The 18,860-nt window shown below is 38.2% G+C and overlaps 1 protein-coding gene across 4 annotated transcripts in view; it reads left to right on the top strand.

Annotated features, from left to right (window-relative positions):
- EPHA4 (EPH receptor A4) overlaps positions 1–18,860 on the top strand; it is a 171,982-nt gene that overhangs the window by 121,609 nt on the left and 31,513 nt on the right. For 2 of the 4 annotated variants that reach the window (XM_087933199.1, XM_087933198.1), the window contains exons 9-12: positions 7,645–7,743; positions 8,401–8,459; positions 9,612–9,725; positions 10,427–10,612. In XM_087933199.1, the coding sequence (XP_087789325.1) occupies positions 7,645–7,743; positions 8,401–8,459; positions 9,612–9,725; positions 10,427–10,612 (458 nt within the window). The remainder of the gene's footprint in view (positions 1–7,644; positions 7,744–8,400; positions 8,460–9,611; positions 9,726–10,426; positions 10,613–18,860) is intronic. The other 2 variants (XM_087933200.1, XM_026701508.2) reach the window with 1 other exon arrangement.

The following is an 18,860-nucleotide window of genomic DNA, read 5'->3' as shown; positions in this document are numbered from 1 at the left end:
GGAAAGATTTATCTGTTTCTTACCAAGCAATCTGGCTGGAAGGAAGTGAGAGAATAAGATAGGGAAGCAATAAGAAGACAGGTAGAACATTCAGCAAAGATTAATTAATAAATTGAAAAGTTAAATGAAAATAAATAAAAATGATATATTATAAATACATAAATTAAAAAAAACCCAAAACTCAAATTTTCTATGTTTCTTTTAGAATAAAAGTTTGATGTATACAAAAAACTGGACTCTTTCACATTTTGCTTCTGTTGCCTTAAAGCAGGGGTGTCAAAATCAAGGTCTGCACGTGACCCCCCGAACTCTGTTTTTGCTGGCAGGGGGCTACGGGAGGCTGTGGTGACTGAACACAGGGCCAGGGGGGGAATGTGCAGTCCTCCTGAGCTCCATTTTAGCTGGCAGAGAGCTAGCAAAACAAATTAAAACAAAACAAAAGATGAAATGTTTCCCCTTTTGCATTTGAGCATTCAAGAACGGACAGGAGAGAAGAAAGGAAAAGAGCAGAGACAAAGAAAAAGAAGGAAAGAGAGCAAGGAAGGAAAAATAAAGAAAGAGGCGAAAGAAGAAGAAAGGAGAATGAAGAGGGACGGAAAAAGAAGAAAAGGAAGGAAGGAAGGGAGGAAGGAAGGAAGGAAGGAGATTATAATTAGAGTGAGGGATGAGGGAAGACCTGCCTTAGTACTTGGCCACCACAGGTGCTCCCAACACAAGTGATGTTGTGCTGGCCATCCCCCCATCCATGCCTCCTGTGCTCCCCCCGCCCAGGTCAAACACAACCCTGATGTGGCATCAATAAAATTGAATTTGATACCCCTGCCTTAGACTCTCCATTGCCAGCATTTAACCCATATATCTTAGTTTCAAGAAAATGAAGTTTTGATACTAAAAGAAAAAAAAACCTATATAGTCTCATGTCATTCTTTAATCACTATTTGAACAACTACTAAAATGAGAGAATCACAATGTTTAAGATGGGGGGCAATGGATGATTCGATTTCCCTTTCTTTTCTGCATTTCCAGATCTATTTTTTAAATTAAATATTGACAACTATTTTATAGGGAAATGTGGGGAATATATTTTATTACATATTTATTTTTCTGCACTTGTCTTCCCAAGTGAAGATGAGTATTTCAATAGTAGTAATATAGTATGTTATATTAATAAGGAAATGTATACCATTTATTCTTTTAGCCGCAAGGAATTGGAATAAATCATTTAAGCAATCTACTGTATATATCGTTTTATTCAGATTATACCAAAAGTGATTTCTCAAATTACCAAATTTTATTGTTTTCTTCCTTTTCTTCCCATTCCATGGCTGAATAGAAATGTGTGAATATTATTTAGTAGTTTGTAAGAATCCATGCAAGAATTAATGATAAATATTAAACAATCAAAATGTAAATATACTTCAAATAATTCACAATTGTGGTGCTAATCTGCTGATATTCTGTTATTTAATATATGTATATCAAATATGAGTTTAGATAGGATTAAAATAAGGTTTGATAGCCTATTACTGAATTTTATGTGGTTCTTGCCCTCATTTTAAAAGTGCTTACAAAGCTATTCTACCACTGGCAGGATTTTCCTGCCCTTTTCCCAGTAGTCCACTGAACAGAGAAAAAAAATGAGGTTTTAGAACTGTGATAAATGATGCATAAACTATAGAAATAAAAATTGGAGGTGTGCATAGTGCTTGAAATTCACTCTGGTTTAAATTGGAAACACCCTGCTACGAGTGCAAAACTACTATTTTCCAATGCAGAATAGGCTGCTCTGAACCTTTGTGGAAATGTTTCAAGAAGAAAATATCTCTGTTCCAGAAATAAACATTCCGTTTCAAATTCAGAACACTTCTAAGGGAAACAGCCTATTTCACACTTGAAACAGCTGTTTTTCTTTGAAGCAGGACATTTTGAAGTCAAGATGAGTTGTTTTAAATTTGAAATGGTTCAAATTCAAAACATTTTGCATACCCCCTAAAGATTACTATGCTATACTGCAGAAGTAATTTCCAATAACAGCCTGTTCCACTGCCCCATATGTTCCATTGTTCATTAGAGGGTATTAATTCCAACAGATGTCCTATTTCATTTCAATGAAAAGGATTGATAAATCCATTCCTTTCCCCAATCCTTCAAAATAATAATAGTAATAGAGTATGCATATATAATATTTTCCTAGATTGAATTAATACATTTGGCTACTGAAGGATTTCTAAGATTGTATTACAATTCTAATGACCATAAAAAAACCCTGGCTCAAGATGACAAATTTTACGTTTTAGTGCTTGGCATCAGTTATCTCTTTTCTTGGAGAAAAAAAATGTTGCTCCAGAGTCAGTAAATAAAACAGAACGCTATATTATTCATACTGTGTTGAGAAAGATCAATATCCAGATCTAGTTAACATAGCATTTCCTGGTCCATATGCTTGTGACTCAAGCTTTGTTTCTGAATATTTTCTGTTGGAACACTAAGATACTAAAAAACCTTTTTAGTGTCATGATCTGCTTCTAGTCTTCTCATAAACTCAACTGAAAATAAAATAAACTGGATGATATAATCCAAGATTATGTGAATAAGATTATATACTATACTTTCTAATGTATTATATGCTATTTTTTTCTGCTTTTTTTTAAAAAAACAAGCAGTTATATAATCCATGCAGTTATAAAAACTGAGAACTCGGCATCACTGTAATAGATTTCAGTAGTTGTTTAGCTGTTTCCCGAGCTTCCCTGCTGATAAGAGAAAAATAATTTATGAAAATACAGCAGAGAGATAGCTTTATTAAAAGCTATTCCAATAGAAAATAGTGTTGCTGAGCCTAGTGACTTGAATTCCCCCCTGCTTTTATTGATTGCTTTATTATTTAAGACAGGATTGATACTTAGATGCTTTGGATTTCTAATTACAAGTCAGCACCTTAGAGAATTGTCCCTATTGAGTGTCTCTAAGATAATTCCTATCCACTTCCTCATTTTTATTTTATTTAAATTACCACCTCTGAAGCCAGATAAACATACTCCAGTAATTGGACTTCACTGGATCATTTCTTAGAAAAAGAAATGTCAACCCCTGGCCCTCCTATTGATTCTCTTTGATATCAGCATAAATCTGAAACCAGATAATTGATTTTATATGTATATTTTTCTGCCTTATTTGACGAAAACAAATAAATGGTTTATAAAAAGCTTGGACGCTTCCCCCAATTGCTTTTGAGTTTATTATAAGATTATGCAAATGGTCATTGGATTAAAGTGTGTTATTCTGAAATTGAAACACAAATATGTTATGTAACAATTGTTTAAAATTGTGCTGAGCATTGTTAAAAATATTAAAGACAAAAGAGTTTCTACATAAGACTTTCACATTGTGTTGAAGCAAAAACAATTATTTCCTGATTTTTTCATTTACAAATTATTTATTTACAAATGTATTTGTAAGCTAAATTGCTTACAGTCTTCTTACATGCACGCATGCACACATGTACACACAATGGGAGAACACATTTTTTTAACTGAGTTTATAAATATCGATCGTGATAGATATCAAATGCAACGTGTCTGTCAGTGCCAGGAACTGAAATGCGTTGATACATTTTTGTGCTGCTCATGGCCTCCCAAAGATCTCAGTAGACAACTGCGGACACAAAGTGCTGAGTCAAATAGGTGCTTGATTTGATCCATTTGATTCTATATATGCCAGCCACATGGAGTTCATCACCTAATAGCTTGTCAGTGATACCATCTTTGAAAGTGTTGATAATCTGCAGGAGGAAGGAATTACCTGGAAGTCAGCTATTTTGAAACATGAAAGTATTCAGAGTTAATAAATAGCTTACTTCTTATATATGAACTAGTTTATAATTATATTATACTTATTGTGTTATACAAGCAGCTTATTGATGATGGTGATTACTATATGTTATCAATGTTTACCTACTTCATATTTGCACATGCAAACTACCATTCAAGTAGTTTGGAAAAAAATGTATAATAGACAGATTCATACTTGTTATCATACTTTAATTATAGAATTTATTTCCAAAATAAATTGTGCTGACCTTACATTTAGGTATTTGTAAAAAGAAATTTCAGAAAATAATAGGATTAAAACCATCAGTGCCTGTTTACCTAAATACATAGATCGCCTGAATAATGGATATCATGCTTTAAATTCCAACAGTTGGGAATCCACAGTGGGCTATCACCTTCTCTGTTTATTTAGTTTCCTCAAATGCATCATTGATCTGATAGAGCAGAGCTGTTATGTTTTTATGTAAAGGTACCATTCTTACAAGATTCAATTTCTTCAGTAAAGCTTTGCATTTCTTATATGATACCAGTGCTAATGTCACATATTATGCAGGAAAAATGAACTAGCTGTTTGTCAAGGAGTATAATATATGCCAATTCAATAGAAACAATAGCAGTTTCCAAAGATATTTCAAACCATGCATTTTGCTTATGTTTCATTAATTTCATAATCGATTGTATTAATTGTCTTCTGTATTTGGTGTTATTTAGATATAAGGTTTTTTTGTTTGTACTATTTTTGGGTTTGTAATACGTTAAGGGTTTTTATTATACATTTATACTATATTCTAAGGCTTATATTATATTGTCCCTGGAAGGGCAGTATATAAAGTTTTCAGTAAATAAATAAAAGGTAGTCGGTTAAAAGAAAAGAAATGGAAAACTGATCAGTAAGAGGTTTTCACTGTTTTTGCTTAAAAAAAGAAAATTGAATAGTTTAATGTGCTTTATTTTATCTTATTAAGTGATGTATTGCTGAAGGCTGTTTATTATAATCACTAAAATTATTATCAAATAATTTAGGATTCAGTAACTAAGAATTCTGTTGCCTTGTTATGATAATCTGAGGTAAAGCTGTATGGTCACACTCTTCTAATTCAACAGAGTATTCAAGCTTCTTTAAGCTTTTGGTTGGTCTTTGTGAAACTACTTTGCTCTGTGAATGCTGACATTGCAAACTGATGCATTGACTAGGAAAGAAGAATGTGGATTGCATGCTGCTTCTTTACAATACTTGCTAATACCCTTGGCACTTACTTTTTGTCATGTGCCTTATTGTGCTTGCCAGTTTTAAGACCCACCTTTTTCTTTATCTCTAAATCCCACCTGTAGACTTGCCTGGATCTCTGACCCCTAGGGTTTTTTCACTGCCCTTGTATTCCCTTCCTAAACCTTGCCTTCCATTTAACCACTGTCACCCAAATCCCTATAATTATAGAACTGAATATGACAAAAGGCTCTTTTGCTGTCATTCAGGTAAGCTGTCTACAAATGTCAGTTTGTGTCTAGCATTCCTCAGGCATATTGAGCATTTTTCAGACCCTCCTGATGATTAAACAAGTAAAAGGGAGGAAGAAAGAAAGGAGTATCTTTTCCAAACAAAAAGATCCAGTAGTCTCCAATTCTGGGTAAAAGCTCAACAGGTGATAAAGTGAGAACTTAAGTAAAGAGTGGATCAGGAAGCCTCTGTTAGACCTTAATAGGTCTATTTAACATTTAATTAATGGACTGAAAAGTAGCCCTTGCCCTCTTTAGAGTTTTGAATTTTTAGATGTTCTTTTTAATTGAAGATAAAAAGTATTTATGAGGTTTATTTCCCCTAAACAATATATCATTCATAAATATATAAAAATGTTTATTCCAATTATTATAGGGTATATTAGTCAGCAGCTTGTTTACTATGATTAAATACATAATAAACTGTTCTGTCTCACCTTTCTTCTTTTCAAAAGATGAAAGAGTACAAACTCACACAAACACAGGCAGGCAAGCTGGCTCGGACTTCACAGAGTTAATTCTTTGGAACTGATAATGTCCTTGGCATTCCAACACGCTCTGCCTGCCAAGTCCGAACTGATAACAAGTAAAAAGCTACTTCCAGAAAATTACAAGGCAGACCATAAAATCATTCACAAAGAAAACCTGAAGCAAGATTAAACTTTGTCCCGTACAAAGTTCCAGCCGACAACACACCCACTTTTATCCCCTGTGGGGTATGGCTCAATGACTCAGCTCACTCTCTGACCCTCCCACGCCTCCTAAGTTGCTGCTCACGTTTTCTTCCTACAACGCTGCTTAGGATCAAGCCAACTTCTTCCTCTTGACCCCCTGTCAGGGGCTGGTCCGATATGCCTTCCTCCTGATTAATCTCAGGCTGTTCCTCTTGGTTGTCTGATGAAACCTGGGGCATTATCAGGGAGGAAGGCATTGTCAGAGAGGAAGGTCCTGGGGTGGAAGGCATTCCCAGTTCCTCTTCCTAATCTTCCGAGTCCTCTTCCTCTAACAGCACAGGCTCAGGAATCGGAGCCACAACAATAAACCTATATATGTTTGTATGGTAAACTTTTGTCTGCCATATTTGAACAGAAATCTATGTGTTCGTGGCAAGGTTCTGATTGAAATGTTGATATGTTTAATGTGTCATGTACTTGTAAAAGTTTGGCATGGTTATGATGCAGGAGTCCACAGCTTCAGGAGCATAGTTTGCACACAGAATGAATTTTGTTCATGTCACTTTTAGAGACATCAAATTTGGTATTACTTTGTGTCTTCTTGTGGCATCTTTTTAGCATTTTATTTTGAAAATATCTGTTCAGTGATAATTAAAATAGTTAATCAACTTTATCCATTTGGATATCTTTGAAATGTGTGAAGATTGCAAGTCTGGAATTCCAAGGTCCCATGACTGACTAGCTGGTTTAACACTTTTGAAAGAATATCATAATTGGCTACAAGTGATAGTTATTTTCATTGTTGCCTGCAGATTTATCCAGTATATTCCAAACTATTCCTTCGGATAACTATAGATGCTCTGTTGCCTGCAGATTTATCCAGTATATTCCAAACTATTCCTTCGGATAACTATAGATGCTCTGATGCTTGGAAATATTAATAACTCCCAGAAGAGCATAAAGAAGAAAAAGACTAAAACATCATGATGTCAGAATAAGAATGTTTTGAATGATATTAATGAAACTTGTATTTAAAGAATTTTCTCTGAATTGAATCCTGAGACTCTAGGAATTTATGGAGATGTATGTTAAGGTTACACAGTCATTTCTTTCTAACTGTGTGACAATCACTTCCTTAAACATTCTGTTACATTTCAATGTCTTTGCTGCTTTTGTTTATTGTTTAATCTTGATTGAAGATTAAAGATACACCATATATTGCCATAATATGAATAGACTTGATGCTTCATTATGCAAAGTATAAATAGCTTAATCAAGTACATGTTAGTAGTTGCCATTAAAACACTGCCCAAATATCAGCTAACAACCAGCTATTTTTCTGATGGCCACAATAATTAATTCCAGCCTTCCCCTACACTTATTTACAAACATTTTTAAAAAAATGCTAGACCCCACCCCCAATGACCATGGATACATTATCTTGTTAAAAGTAAGAATAGTAATGTAAAATAACAAAGATTTGTCTTAAAAAGTTAAAAAAAACCCAACCTTCCCTTTTATGACCCTATAACATTTAATTCAGGATAGTGTTGGGGGTGACTAGATGGAACTGAGCATTTACTGGCCCAATGTCCTTCGTGACACCATGCAGAGTTTCAGCAGATTTTTTTTTTGCATCCTAGGAAACATCTGCCGCTACCTAGGATTGAACTCTCAACCTTCCAAGTGGAAGGCAAGGATCTTCACCACCAGGCCACCACGCCGCTCATTTGTCTTAAAAAGTATGCCAAACAAAACCAAATATTGGAAAGGTCACCACCATCTTACCTCATGGTGTGGGAAAATAAGCTGTTTTCCAACATCTTATGGAACAGTACTATTACAGAGGGCAAGTGTTGCAACAGAAAAGGCACACTTGACATTGTTTAATTGAGAGGACCTGAACTGCATCCAATCTGCCATATCTTACTGGATGTGTAGAATATGGAGATAAGCAGTTCTTAAGTAACTAGGCACTATGCCACAAAAGATTTTTTACATGATAATGAGTACCTTGAATAATATTTATAAGCCAGCTGGCAACAAATGCAGCTCGCAGATGTGATGTACCACCATACTCTTTGATCAGCAGAAATGAAAACAAATGAGTTTGATCATAGAAGTATATTGTTTTATAGCAAAATACTAGTGTGAAACATATTCCCCAAACATTGATTATATGTATTTATAGATTTATGGATGATAATAATAATAGTACAATGAAAACTATATAGCTATGTCTACTTCAGGTAGGCTATAAATTATCTCAACCTGTGATAATTAACAGAATAAATTTTGGCATATACTATAAATAAATCTAGGAATTCATAAATCTCTTTGCATGTACCAATAGTTAGATAAGTCTTTTAATCTCTAATGTTTTTCCCCCATTTCTACAGAAGGAGCAAATACAGTAAAGCTAAGCAAGAAGCAGATGAAGAGAAACATTTAAATCAAGGTAAAAGTTAGTCGTGCTTGATTTTCTTCTGTTGCATGCATTCTTAACACTAGTCCATATGGAGCAAAAATCATACATTTTCCTGCAAATTCTATTGCTTAGTTTTCTTTCCTTGGAGCTTTTTCCACTCAATTTGTGTATTTGTATTTCTATTATTGACAACCTCATAATTGCTGCGGAAATGTATATGCAACCAGATTCCTATAAAAGCTTCACCCTGTTACATAGTATTCCGATGATACATAAAAGAAGTAAAGTTTAAGAGTTACAGTGGTTAGAATGCAATACTGCAGGCTACTTCTGAGGCCTGCCAGCTGCCTGCAATTTGGCAGTTTGAATATCACCAGGCTCAAGGATGATTCAGCTTCCCATCCTTCCGAGACTGGTAAAATGAGGATCCAGATTATTAGGGACAATATGCTGACTGTAAACTGAAGAGCCCACTGTAAAACACTGTGAAGTGGTATATAAGTCTAAGTGCTATTGCTATTTCATTTGAGACTTGGAATATATAAACTGGAATTACACTTTACATTCTTCAGATATAATGTGGTTTATTTCTTAATATACTGTATGGCCCAAGCTATTAATACACACACACACACACATAATGATTAATGGCCTAATGAGTTGGGTTAATTCAAGCCATTTAAGATTGTCAAAAAATAAGCAAACATGATTTAGCATAGTATTTGAACACAGAAAAAAGTCATCCTTCACTTTTTTTCTTCCCCATGCAACTGCATTTTTTTTATTTTTATAGATATTTTTTATTATCAATAGATTAAAATATTTATAAGATGTAGAACTTATAGGAATTGTTCCTTTCTTTAAAACCCATTGAAGTTTTTTGAATTTAAGGATGTGCATATTCATTGCTGTTCTTGATGGAAGCTACTGAAACTCAAACTTATTGTTGGAACTCAAGAAAACATCTTCCCATCTACCACAAATGTACAGTCTTTGTTATAGGATCTGACTTTAATATATTCCATCCACCTGTGTAATTTATTCATGAGGCTTTTTGAGCATATTATTTTCGTTACATATTTTTAGAATACTCTGTGGACATGCAGCAATGTTCTCTCCCTATCTATTTATCTATCTTGTATATAATTCCTAAGTTTTCAAAAAATCATATTTGCATTCTAGGTGTCAGAACCTATGTAGATCCCTTTACATACGAGGATCCCAACCAAGCTGTGCGGGAATTTGCCAAAGAAATTGATGCCTCATGCATAAAGATTGAAAAAGTCATAGGTGTCGGTAAGCTAAAGACATCATGTTAGCACTGAATTTATAATGGTGGAAGTGGGATGTTGAATTTTTGGTTTATTTATTTTTTTACTTTAAACATTGTGTTCCATCTGTATATTGTCAGTCTTCAGGCAATTTTCAAAAACATTTGAATAAAGTAGTTTATAGTGTCTCTGAGGAGACCCAGTTTTTAAGTTTTCAACATATTAATTTAGATGACTGGAAGAAGTCTATTATATTTCTGTTTTTACAAGTTATATTCTAGAGTATTTTTTCAAATAAACGAAAAGAACAAATAATAGAATAAATCCAAGTGAAGCAGGCATACCATAAACCAAACTATATATTATCCTCATTTGAATTAAGATGGACAATCTTTCCATGCCCACAGATTGTGCTTAATTTTGGGGGAAGAGGAGGAAATGCAATAAACATAACAGTGATGTAAAATATATAGCTGTAGGTCATAAATACCCTTAGATATTGAATTTTCTGTTTTTAATGGTACTCCATGTTTTTAAATGATGTTAAATAAAATCCACAGGAAATGCACAGCTGGAAGTTGAAAAGGGACTTTGGGATTGCATGCAGCCTAAGCCAGACAAAAGCTTCTCTGTGCTTAGTGGAAGGAATGTAGTCAGGTTTTAATTGCATTAAAACAATGTTTGTGTGTCAGCAGATTCTTTCTGATCATGCTCCTTTTTCTGCAGGTGAATTTGGTGAAGTTTGCAGTGGCCGTCTCAAGGTTCCAGGGAAGAGGGAGATCTGTGTGGCTATCAAAACTCTGAAAGCTGGCTACACAGACAAACAAAGAAGGGACTTTTTGAGTGAGGCCAGCATAATGGGACAATTTGATCATCCCAACATCATCCACTTGGAAGGAGTAGTCACTAAATGTATGTTGGCCAGGATGTCACTAATGTGTTTAGGCATGACTTAAGCAAGACAAACTGAAAGTTGCTATGAAATAAAATCAGTGCAGAGGTTTCCCCCACCCCTTCTCCTCCCATAAAATGACAGATGGAATAGATCCACTGAGTGCTAATAATAGGAAATCAGTGCAGGACTAGTCATTAATCTTGTTGTCAGCAGTAAATGGTTTTATCATTGCAGCTGATATCTTGAAGCAACTTATGCATAATTTAACAAGGAACATAATATCACAACTTTTAAAAGAACAGGAGGAAAATGGTAGAAAGATTGTTTGATTTAGAAATTGTGGACAGTTAAAAAAAGTCCCCTATTATTTTCAAAAGTGATATTGAGGAAGGAAGGAAAATAATCTCATTATCTCTCTTTCTTTCTCGTATGTATGTATGTATGTATGTATGTATGTATGTATGTATGTATGTATGTGTTTGTGTTTGTGTTTAATAAAAGTTGAAGCACAGTGCAATGTTAAAAACTTTAAAAAAGATTTTGGACTCAGCTGTGAAGACAGGAAGCTTTTCAAAACAAAATCATCTTTGCCCTTAACATGAGACATATTATGTATGCATTTGCTGATTTCTTTCATTTATGCATTTTCTCCCATATCAGACAACACTTGGTTTCTTGCTTTTAAGACAGTCAATATTCAGCATATCAATGAAGTCTGGTTTCAGGAAGGAGGTACAAACCTACTGTCCTAATTTTCAGGCCAGAATTAAAATGCATCTGTGAAGCCTGCCTTAGCTAAAAAAAATAAAACAAAGCAATTGTTGTGAAGATCATAATTGAATTAAATTTATTTCAACAAAAAACAAAAACAAAACTAGAGAAATACAAATAATGTAGTCCTGTCTAAGTACCTTATCCCCTCAAAAACCAATTTTGAGAATCAGGTGATTAGTCAGAAATTGATATGGCATGGGATATTATCAGTGGAAGGAAAACAATAAAAATGTGCCTGCAACTTCAAAAAGAAGTTTTGTTGTTGTTTCCTTGTTACCGAGGTAAACTGAATTTAACTCATGATTTTCTATTCAGCCAGTGGACTCACCTTCTCTTCCAATAAGTTTTAAAGGCAGAGAGTTACCATCAGCAAATCAATATAATTCTGTAAACCATAACGATGAAGGGAAAGATTTCAAAACTCTCAAATCCCTGCAACATTGAGTGTTAGCCCCCAAAATTATAATTTGGAAATTTTCTTTAGGTTACAAAGTAGCCTCTTTTTAATTTCTAATATTTATGCTTTCTAAGCAAGATATGTAAGTGGTTTTTGAAGATGTTGTTTTTGAAATCAGGGTTTACTTTATATCTTGCTGATTTATACAGACTGCCTACTTCAACCATTTAAAATGTACTTTAAAACATATAGTGATAGATTGCATACAGTTTCAGCATTTTGAATGAATTCTTAAATTTCTTTGTAGCAAATTTCTGGTGTTTGTAAGAAACAGATCTCTAGTTTCTACAGTATTTCAGTTATGATATAAACAATTTAAATGATATTAGAGGTATTTTTCATTAAAGAAGACATTCCTGCTTGGTCCACAGCATGTTTGCTATAGTGATTTTTATATCACCTTAATAAACCAGACAATCAGCAGGGGAATCTTTATACTGAAACCCCACTGAGGCTTTTAACCTCCAAGCTGTTACAGCTGTAACAGTTTTAAATGACTAGATAGTATTTGCATAATGTACTTGTCACTGCATTAAAATGATTTAAAATTCCCAACAGAAGGTTGTAGGCCAAAACAAGTGAATTTGATTCTGATTTCCTAGAGTATAAGCCTTTATAAACATAGCCAGGTTTTAGTAAACAGACCCATATCAATTTTCTCTATGGAATTATTAGGAGCTGGTTGATATATAGTGCATTTATGAATCCTGAAATTATAACATAATATAGATTGTTGGAATGACTGATGTTTGTGGGAATAAAATGATAGGAGAAGAAACAAGTTAGTATAGATACACCATTAGTGATAAATTCAAATTTTAAATTTCAATTTCAAACTTCTCTCTGATTGGGAGTTGACTCAAAGAAACATGTTGCTGAATTTTAGTAGCATTCTGCAAATAAACAATTGCCCTGGTTTATAGTGAAAATAAACAGTAATATTTGTACTGAGTTTAGCATAATTATGTTTCCTTTCCCACCTCCTACCTATAAAGCAAAATGGTATCAGAATTTATGGCCAGGGTTCCATATTTACCAAAAGCTTGCAGATCAGGATCATTGCTCTATTCTATGGATAACGTATGAGATTCTACAGGGATATTATATGGTTATCTATTTCTAATAGATTATTATCAAGTTTAATACAGCAGGTAACAAAATACACAAACATGCTTTCAAAATTCTACCTTGATACCTACTATGTTCCTTAGCTTTGATGCATATTATGTTTTTTGTATCACCTTTCTGAAATTTGTTAATGAAGGGAGTAAGATTTATACAGATTTCACTGAAATGTTTGCCTTTAAAAAAAATCATTGATAAGCTATGACCAGCATGGTAGCTATTTTGTGAATATATAAATCTCCTATGACAGTTATGTTTTGAGCATATTTTCTGCTTGCTCTGAAATTTAGGAATGTTGATAACCTCAATAATATAATAAACAAAACCTCTATAAAATAATATAATAAATGTATATTACATTTTGCATTAGAGAGTTAATTACTTCCCAGAGTTAAAATCAAACTGAACCAGGAATATAGGTTTCTTTAGATCACCCATTTCCATACAGGTTATATCATATGTTGAAGCAGAAATCAAAGCTGAACAGAATTAGACCATATTTTCATGTCATCCTTGTCTCCACCCTTATTCTTGTATTAACTACCCTCTGTTTAGGTATAATAGAGTCATTAATTAATATATGTGAAAAGTTATGATACTTCTTTAAGTTTATAAAATGCCTTTTAATTGAAGAAAATTAATTAAAATTCCTTTAAATATATTTGTTAGATTACTTTAGACATATTGCAAAGAGCCTGTGTCACGGATATACCTAAGCTGGCACTAAGTAGATTCAATTTTTAATGATGAATGTGAGGAGAGGTGAATGTTCACACATAAAGACAAATGACTTTGTTTAGCCTTTGTCTTTAAATAATTGAATTCCTAGTCACAATGTCTAAATTCATACTATTGTGCCTGCCTTTGATTTCTGTATATGGGGTGAAAATGAAGTCTTTGCTTGGGCAAATAAGATAGTTAAAGGTCATAGATGCCTGATTTGTAATTCATAAAAAAATGTTTCTTATAAACAAATTTTGAACAAGATCAGGGTATATAATTGTTAAGTTCCGAAGAAAGGGGAGGCCACACCAGAGCATTCTGTAACACGCTTTATTCAAGGGAATAAAGGGGGCTGTCGCGTCTGCAGCTAACAGCAGACTAGCTAGTGAACAGTGACTGGCTCGACCTAGCAGCCGGCTTTTATAGCCAGCTGTCGAAGGGAGCCAGCCAATGGGGGTTGCAAACGCCCCCACCGGATGGACGGACCTGATAGAGAACTTGTGTTAGTCCCGGGGACATAACACTCCTTCCCCCCAGATACAAACACGAGTAGTCCTTTAAATAAGTGGGCGGCTTGTGCGAGCGTCCAGACCGGCGCAGTTCTGGTGAGACGCAAGGTGGCATGGAGTTCTGGGAGTCCGGAACTGGCTCTGCTGGACCCTCGGATCGAACTGGGGCCCGGTCTGGCGTATGGGAATGGTCACAGCCCCCGGGTTGGATTGTTAAATTGTCATTGTCACGCAACCCGGTGGTGTCGCTGGTTGGAACGGCTGACGCCTCTGTAGGATGGTCCTGGTCTACCGTCCGTTCTCTTGGCTCGGCTGGTGATGACTGGTCACTCTGTAGGTCGCAGCTGGGATTCGGATGCGGCGATTGGACAGTCACCGGAGTCCCTGGATCAGCATTGGCATGTTCGCTCTGGCGACTTCTTATCTGGTCCAGATGCCTCCGCCATATACGACCATCCTCTAGCTGGATGCGGTATGATCTTGGGCCGGTGATAGCCACGATCTTTCCGGGCACCCACAGTGGATCGCCTGCGTAGTTTCTGGCGAACACTTGGTCCTGTAACATAAAACTCCTGACCCTACTGTTAGAACCAATTGGTGTGTCAGGGCAGTAGTGGGGATGCAATCTATCTAATACTGTCCTTAAGCGTCTGCCCATCAGTAACTCGGCGGGGGATTTGTTTGTGACAGTACAAGGGATCGAGTGTTGGCTTAAAAGAAAACGAGAGAGTCTGGAGTGCCAGTCATCTTGAGTGAATCTTGCCAATGCTTCTTTCGCTGTCCTAACGGCTCTCTCTGCCAACCCATTGCTGGCAGGGTGAAAGGGAGCCGTTAGGATATGCCGGATGCCCAGGTTGGTGACATACCGGCTGAATTCTGTGGAGGCAAATTGGGGGCCATTATCTGAGACTATGGTGTCAGGTAGACCATGTGTAACAAATAAGCGGGTCAGAGCCTGGGCAACTGCTCGGGTGGTAGTTGTGAGTAGGAGGGCCACATCTATCCATTTGGAGAATGAATCCACGACCACTAAGAAAGTCTTGCCGTGGAAGGGACCTGCCAGGTCAATGTGCAATCGTGACCACGGTGCGTTGGCACTCTCCCATTTGGTTGGGGTAGCAATCGGTGGTGCTGGCCTGGATTCTTGGCAGGGGCGGCAGGAGCTTACCCATTTCGCGATTTCGTCGTCCATGCCGGGCCACCATACATAACTCCAAGCCAATGCTTTCATCCGGATGATGCCGGAGTGCCCCTCGTGTAACGCTTTCAGGACGGGCGTACGCAGCGGTTTTGGAATGACCACTCTGGTCCCCCATAGTAGGCAGCCCTGTAAACTGGAAAGTTCCTGCTGGCGGGTTTTAAACGGTGAGAAATCAGTTGACAGATTACTGCCCGACCACCCCCTCCGTACCCAGTCCAGGACCTGGGCGATAAGTTTGTCTTTCTTGGAGTGGAGAGCTATGTCACCGGCGGTGACTGGGATGTTAAACTCACTGGCATCGAAAATTGCATGGACCGGGGCCGGGTCCTCCACTGGTGCTGGCAACGGGCAGCGGCTGAGAGCGTCAGCGTGGCTAAGTTTTTTTCCTGGGCGGTGAACCAGTTTGTACGAGTAAGCCACCAGGAATAAGGTCCACCTAGTCATCCTGGGAGACAAGACTTGCGGTGTTTGTTTTTCTCCTGAGAGGAGTCCCAACAGAGGTTTGTGATCTGTGACAAGTTCAAAATTGTGCCCAAAAAGAAATTCATGGAATTTTTTGACCGCAGCAACGGCGGCTAGGGCCTCTTTGTCGATTTGGCTGTAGTTACGCTCGGTTGTTGACAGGGTTCGAGAAAAGAATGCGATTGGAGCTTCGGTGCCGTTGGGGAGTCTGTGGCTTAAAACAGCCCCAATTCCAAAAGGTGAGGCATCTGCAGCTAAGACTAGAGGGAGGCGCTGGTCGAATTGAATTAGGACAGCGTCTGAAGTGATTAGCGTTTTGACTGTCTTAAAGGCGTGTTCCTCTTTGGGTCCCCAATGCCATGGAGTGTTTTTGTCTAGAAGTCTATGCAACGGTTCGGCTACTGACGCCTTGTGGGGTAGGAACGATGCATAGAAATTTAGCAGACCCAGGAAGGCTTGTAATTCTGACTTGGAAGAAGGAGTGGGTGCCTCGTGAATGGCTTTGACCTTGGACTCCACCGGGTGGATGCCTGAGGCGTCTATTTTATACCCAAGAAAGTCCACCTGCTTAGTGGCGATGGCACATTTTTCCCTTTTTAGTTTGAGGCCATGCTGCCTAAACCTATCCAATACCGCTCTGACTCTGAGGAAAAGTTGGGGTCTGTCCCTGGCTGAAACCAAGATGTCATCAAAGTACGGAACTACGCCAAGGAGGCCTTGCAGTATCCATTCCATTAATGACTGGAAAATACCTGGGGCGATGCTAACGCCAAATTGGAGGCGCTTGCATCGAAATGCACCTCTGTGGGTGACAATTGTTTGCAATTCGGCCATTTGGTTATCCACAGGAAATTGCTGGTATGCCTGTGACATATCCAATTTGGCGAATATGGTTCCCGGTTCAAATGTGTGTAGTAAGTGTTGGATTACTGGGACTGGATATGCGCTAGTCTGTAGATAGCGGTTGATTGTGGTCTTGTAGTCAGAACACATTCTTATACTGCCATCTTTTTTAAGGGGTGTGACAATTGGAGTCTCCCATTTAGCAAAATCTGTGGGCTCGATCACCCCTTGCTTAAGCAATTTATCTAGTTCTGCATCCAGCTTAGAACGCAGAGCAAATGGTACTCTCCGTGGTTTCAAGCGGATGGGGACAGCTTGCGGGTCCACTGAAAAAGAAATGGGCGTACCGTTGTAACAGCCCAATTCATTGCTGAATACATCAGCATAATCTGAAAATAGGGTGTCGATATCGGAAGGTGAGACAGCATGTACTCCCGTTAAGCTAAGGCCGAGATAGGGGAACCAATCCAACCCCAAAAGGCTAGGGAGGGCACCATCCACCACCACTAAAGGCAGATGGCCTTTAAAGGATTTGAATCTAACAAGGAACTTGCCTGTTCCAAGTACTGGAATATTCTTCCCTTGATAATCCCTCAAAGTGAGGCGACTTCTCTGGAGCTGCTTCCTGGACAGGGTAGGTCGTATTTTCTTGAGTGTGCTCCACGAGATGATCGAGAGCGCTGACCCGGTGTCGACTTCCATAAGGCAGGGTTTACCTTCTAGATGGATAGAAAGTGTGATTTTATTAGGGGTCAAAAAGGTATGGTTAGCCTGGTAACACGTATAACAATTTTCTACTTGCCTGGGTGGCTCGGAAGGAGAGTAAAAGGATGATGACCTTTGTGGAGCTGTGTGCGTTGCCTGGCAGGCCCTGGCGATGTGGCCCTTCTTGTTGCAATTGTTGCAGGTGGCGTTCCTAAACCTGCAAGTTGTTCTTGCATGGGACCCCCCGCAGGAGAGGCACAACAGGTTGTGTTTAGGTGTGCTGCTGTTTTTTAGTCTAGCTCCTACCTGAGGCTGTTTGAAGGGTTTGAGGCGATGGACCTCTGAGTGCTCGATGGAGTCTTCTTCGCTTACCACTTCCTCAGAGTGGACAGTGACTGGGTTGGCTTTGGTTGCGCTACCTTGAATTTCAGCGGCCGACTGAGTTGCTAGTTCTGCTGCCAAAGCTTCTTCGATTGCCTGAGTGAGGTTGAGGTCTTTCCTGGCCAGCAAACGCCTCTGTAATTTTATATCTCTGACTCCACAGACGAGTTGATCCAGGAGCATATCGTCTAGGTAATTTCTGAATTCGCAGTGGAGTGCTGCGGTTCTCAAAGCGGCCATATACTGATTGACAGATTCCCCATCTGCTTGCTTCCTCATACGAAAGGCGAGCGTCTCGCTATCTGTGATGGCTTTGGGGAGTAATGATTGGAGAGTGTCTCCAACAGCTCGGACCAAGGAACGTTCTTCACTTCTCTGGGGGCGAATAGCGCTGTGGCGGTATCGAATACTGCGGCCCCACAGTAACTCAGGAAGTACGACTTCTTCCTGTTCTCTGTAGCATCGGCCAGACCGATGGCATCAATGTAGTGATTGAAGCGGTTCCTGTAAGAGTCCCACTTGTCTTCATCTGGCTTGAATGGTGGAAATGCTGGATTTGAATTCATGTTGAAGTTCAGTCTGTTGTAGACTGACCAATCTCACTGGGAATGCAATGGCCCTGATAAGTGTGGCAGCTGCAGTACGCAGTGCTGCTTCAGCTCTATAGGATCTCTCTGGGTTACACGCTCTATGTGGCTATGGCTGTATAGCCGTAACTGACTTCAGTTTGAAAATCGCGCCCTTACAAGGGCGTAGGCGGCTATGGCTGTAGCCCCGTGCTGACAGCTATTCAAAATGCGCGCCTAATTGTATCCTGGCGGCTGTGAGTGCAGCGCCGGAACTTCGCTAACAGCAGAATCTGAACTGTGACGGTTGGATTCTGTGCTCAATGCTGGGCGGCTGAGGTTTTCAGTGCCCTACTTTCACGTAGCTTTTTTAACGAGCGGCTACACGCTCTGCTTTCACTTCCGCAATTCACAACTGACCGAGCTCTCAGCGACGCGGCTACGGTTCAGCGTTTTGGTGTGTGATTCAGCTCTTGTTAGTTGCTGCTGGTTGGCCACATCCCATCCTCGTCGCCAATG

Source organism: Pseudonaja textilis, chromosome 4 (genome assembly GCF_049901715.1).
Source record: "Pseudonaja textilis isolate UNSWEBS1 chromosome 4, rPseTex1.2, whole genome shotgun sequence".
Taxonomy (NCBI): Eukaryota; Metazoa; Chordata; class Lepidosauria; order Squamata; family Elapidae; genus Pseudonaja; species Pseudonaja textilis.
Note: the sequence above shows the minus strand (reverse complement) of the source record. Positions and strands in the feature narration are given on the sequence as shown.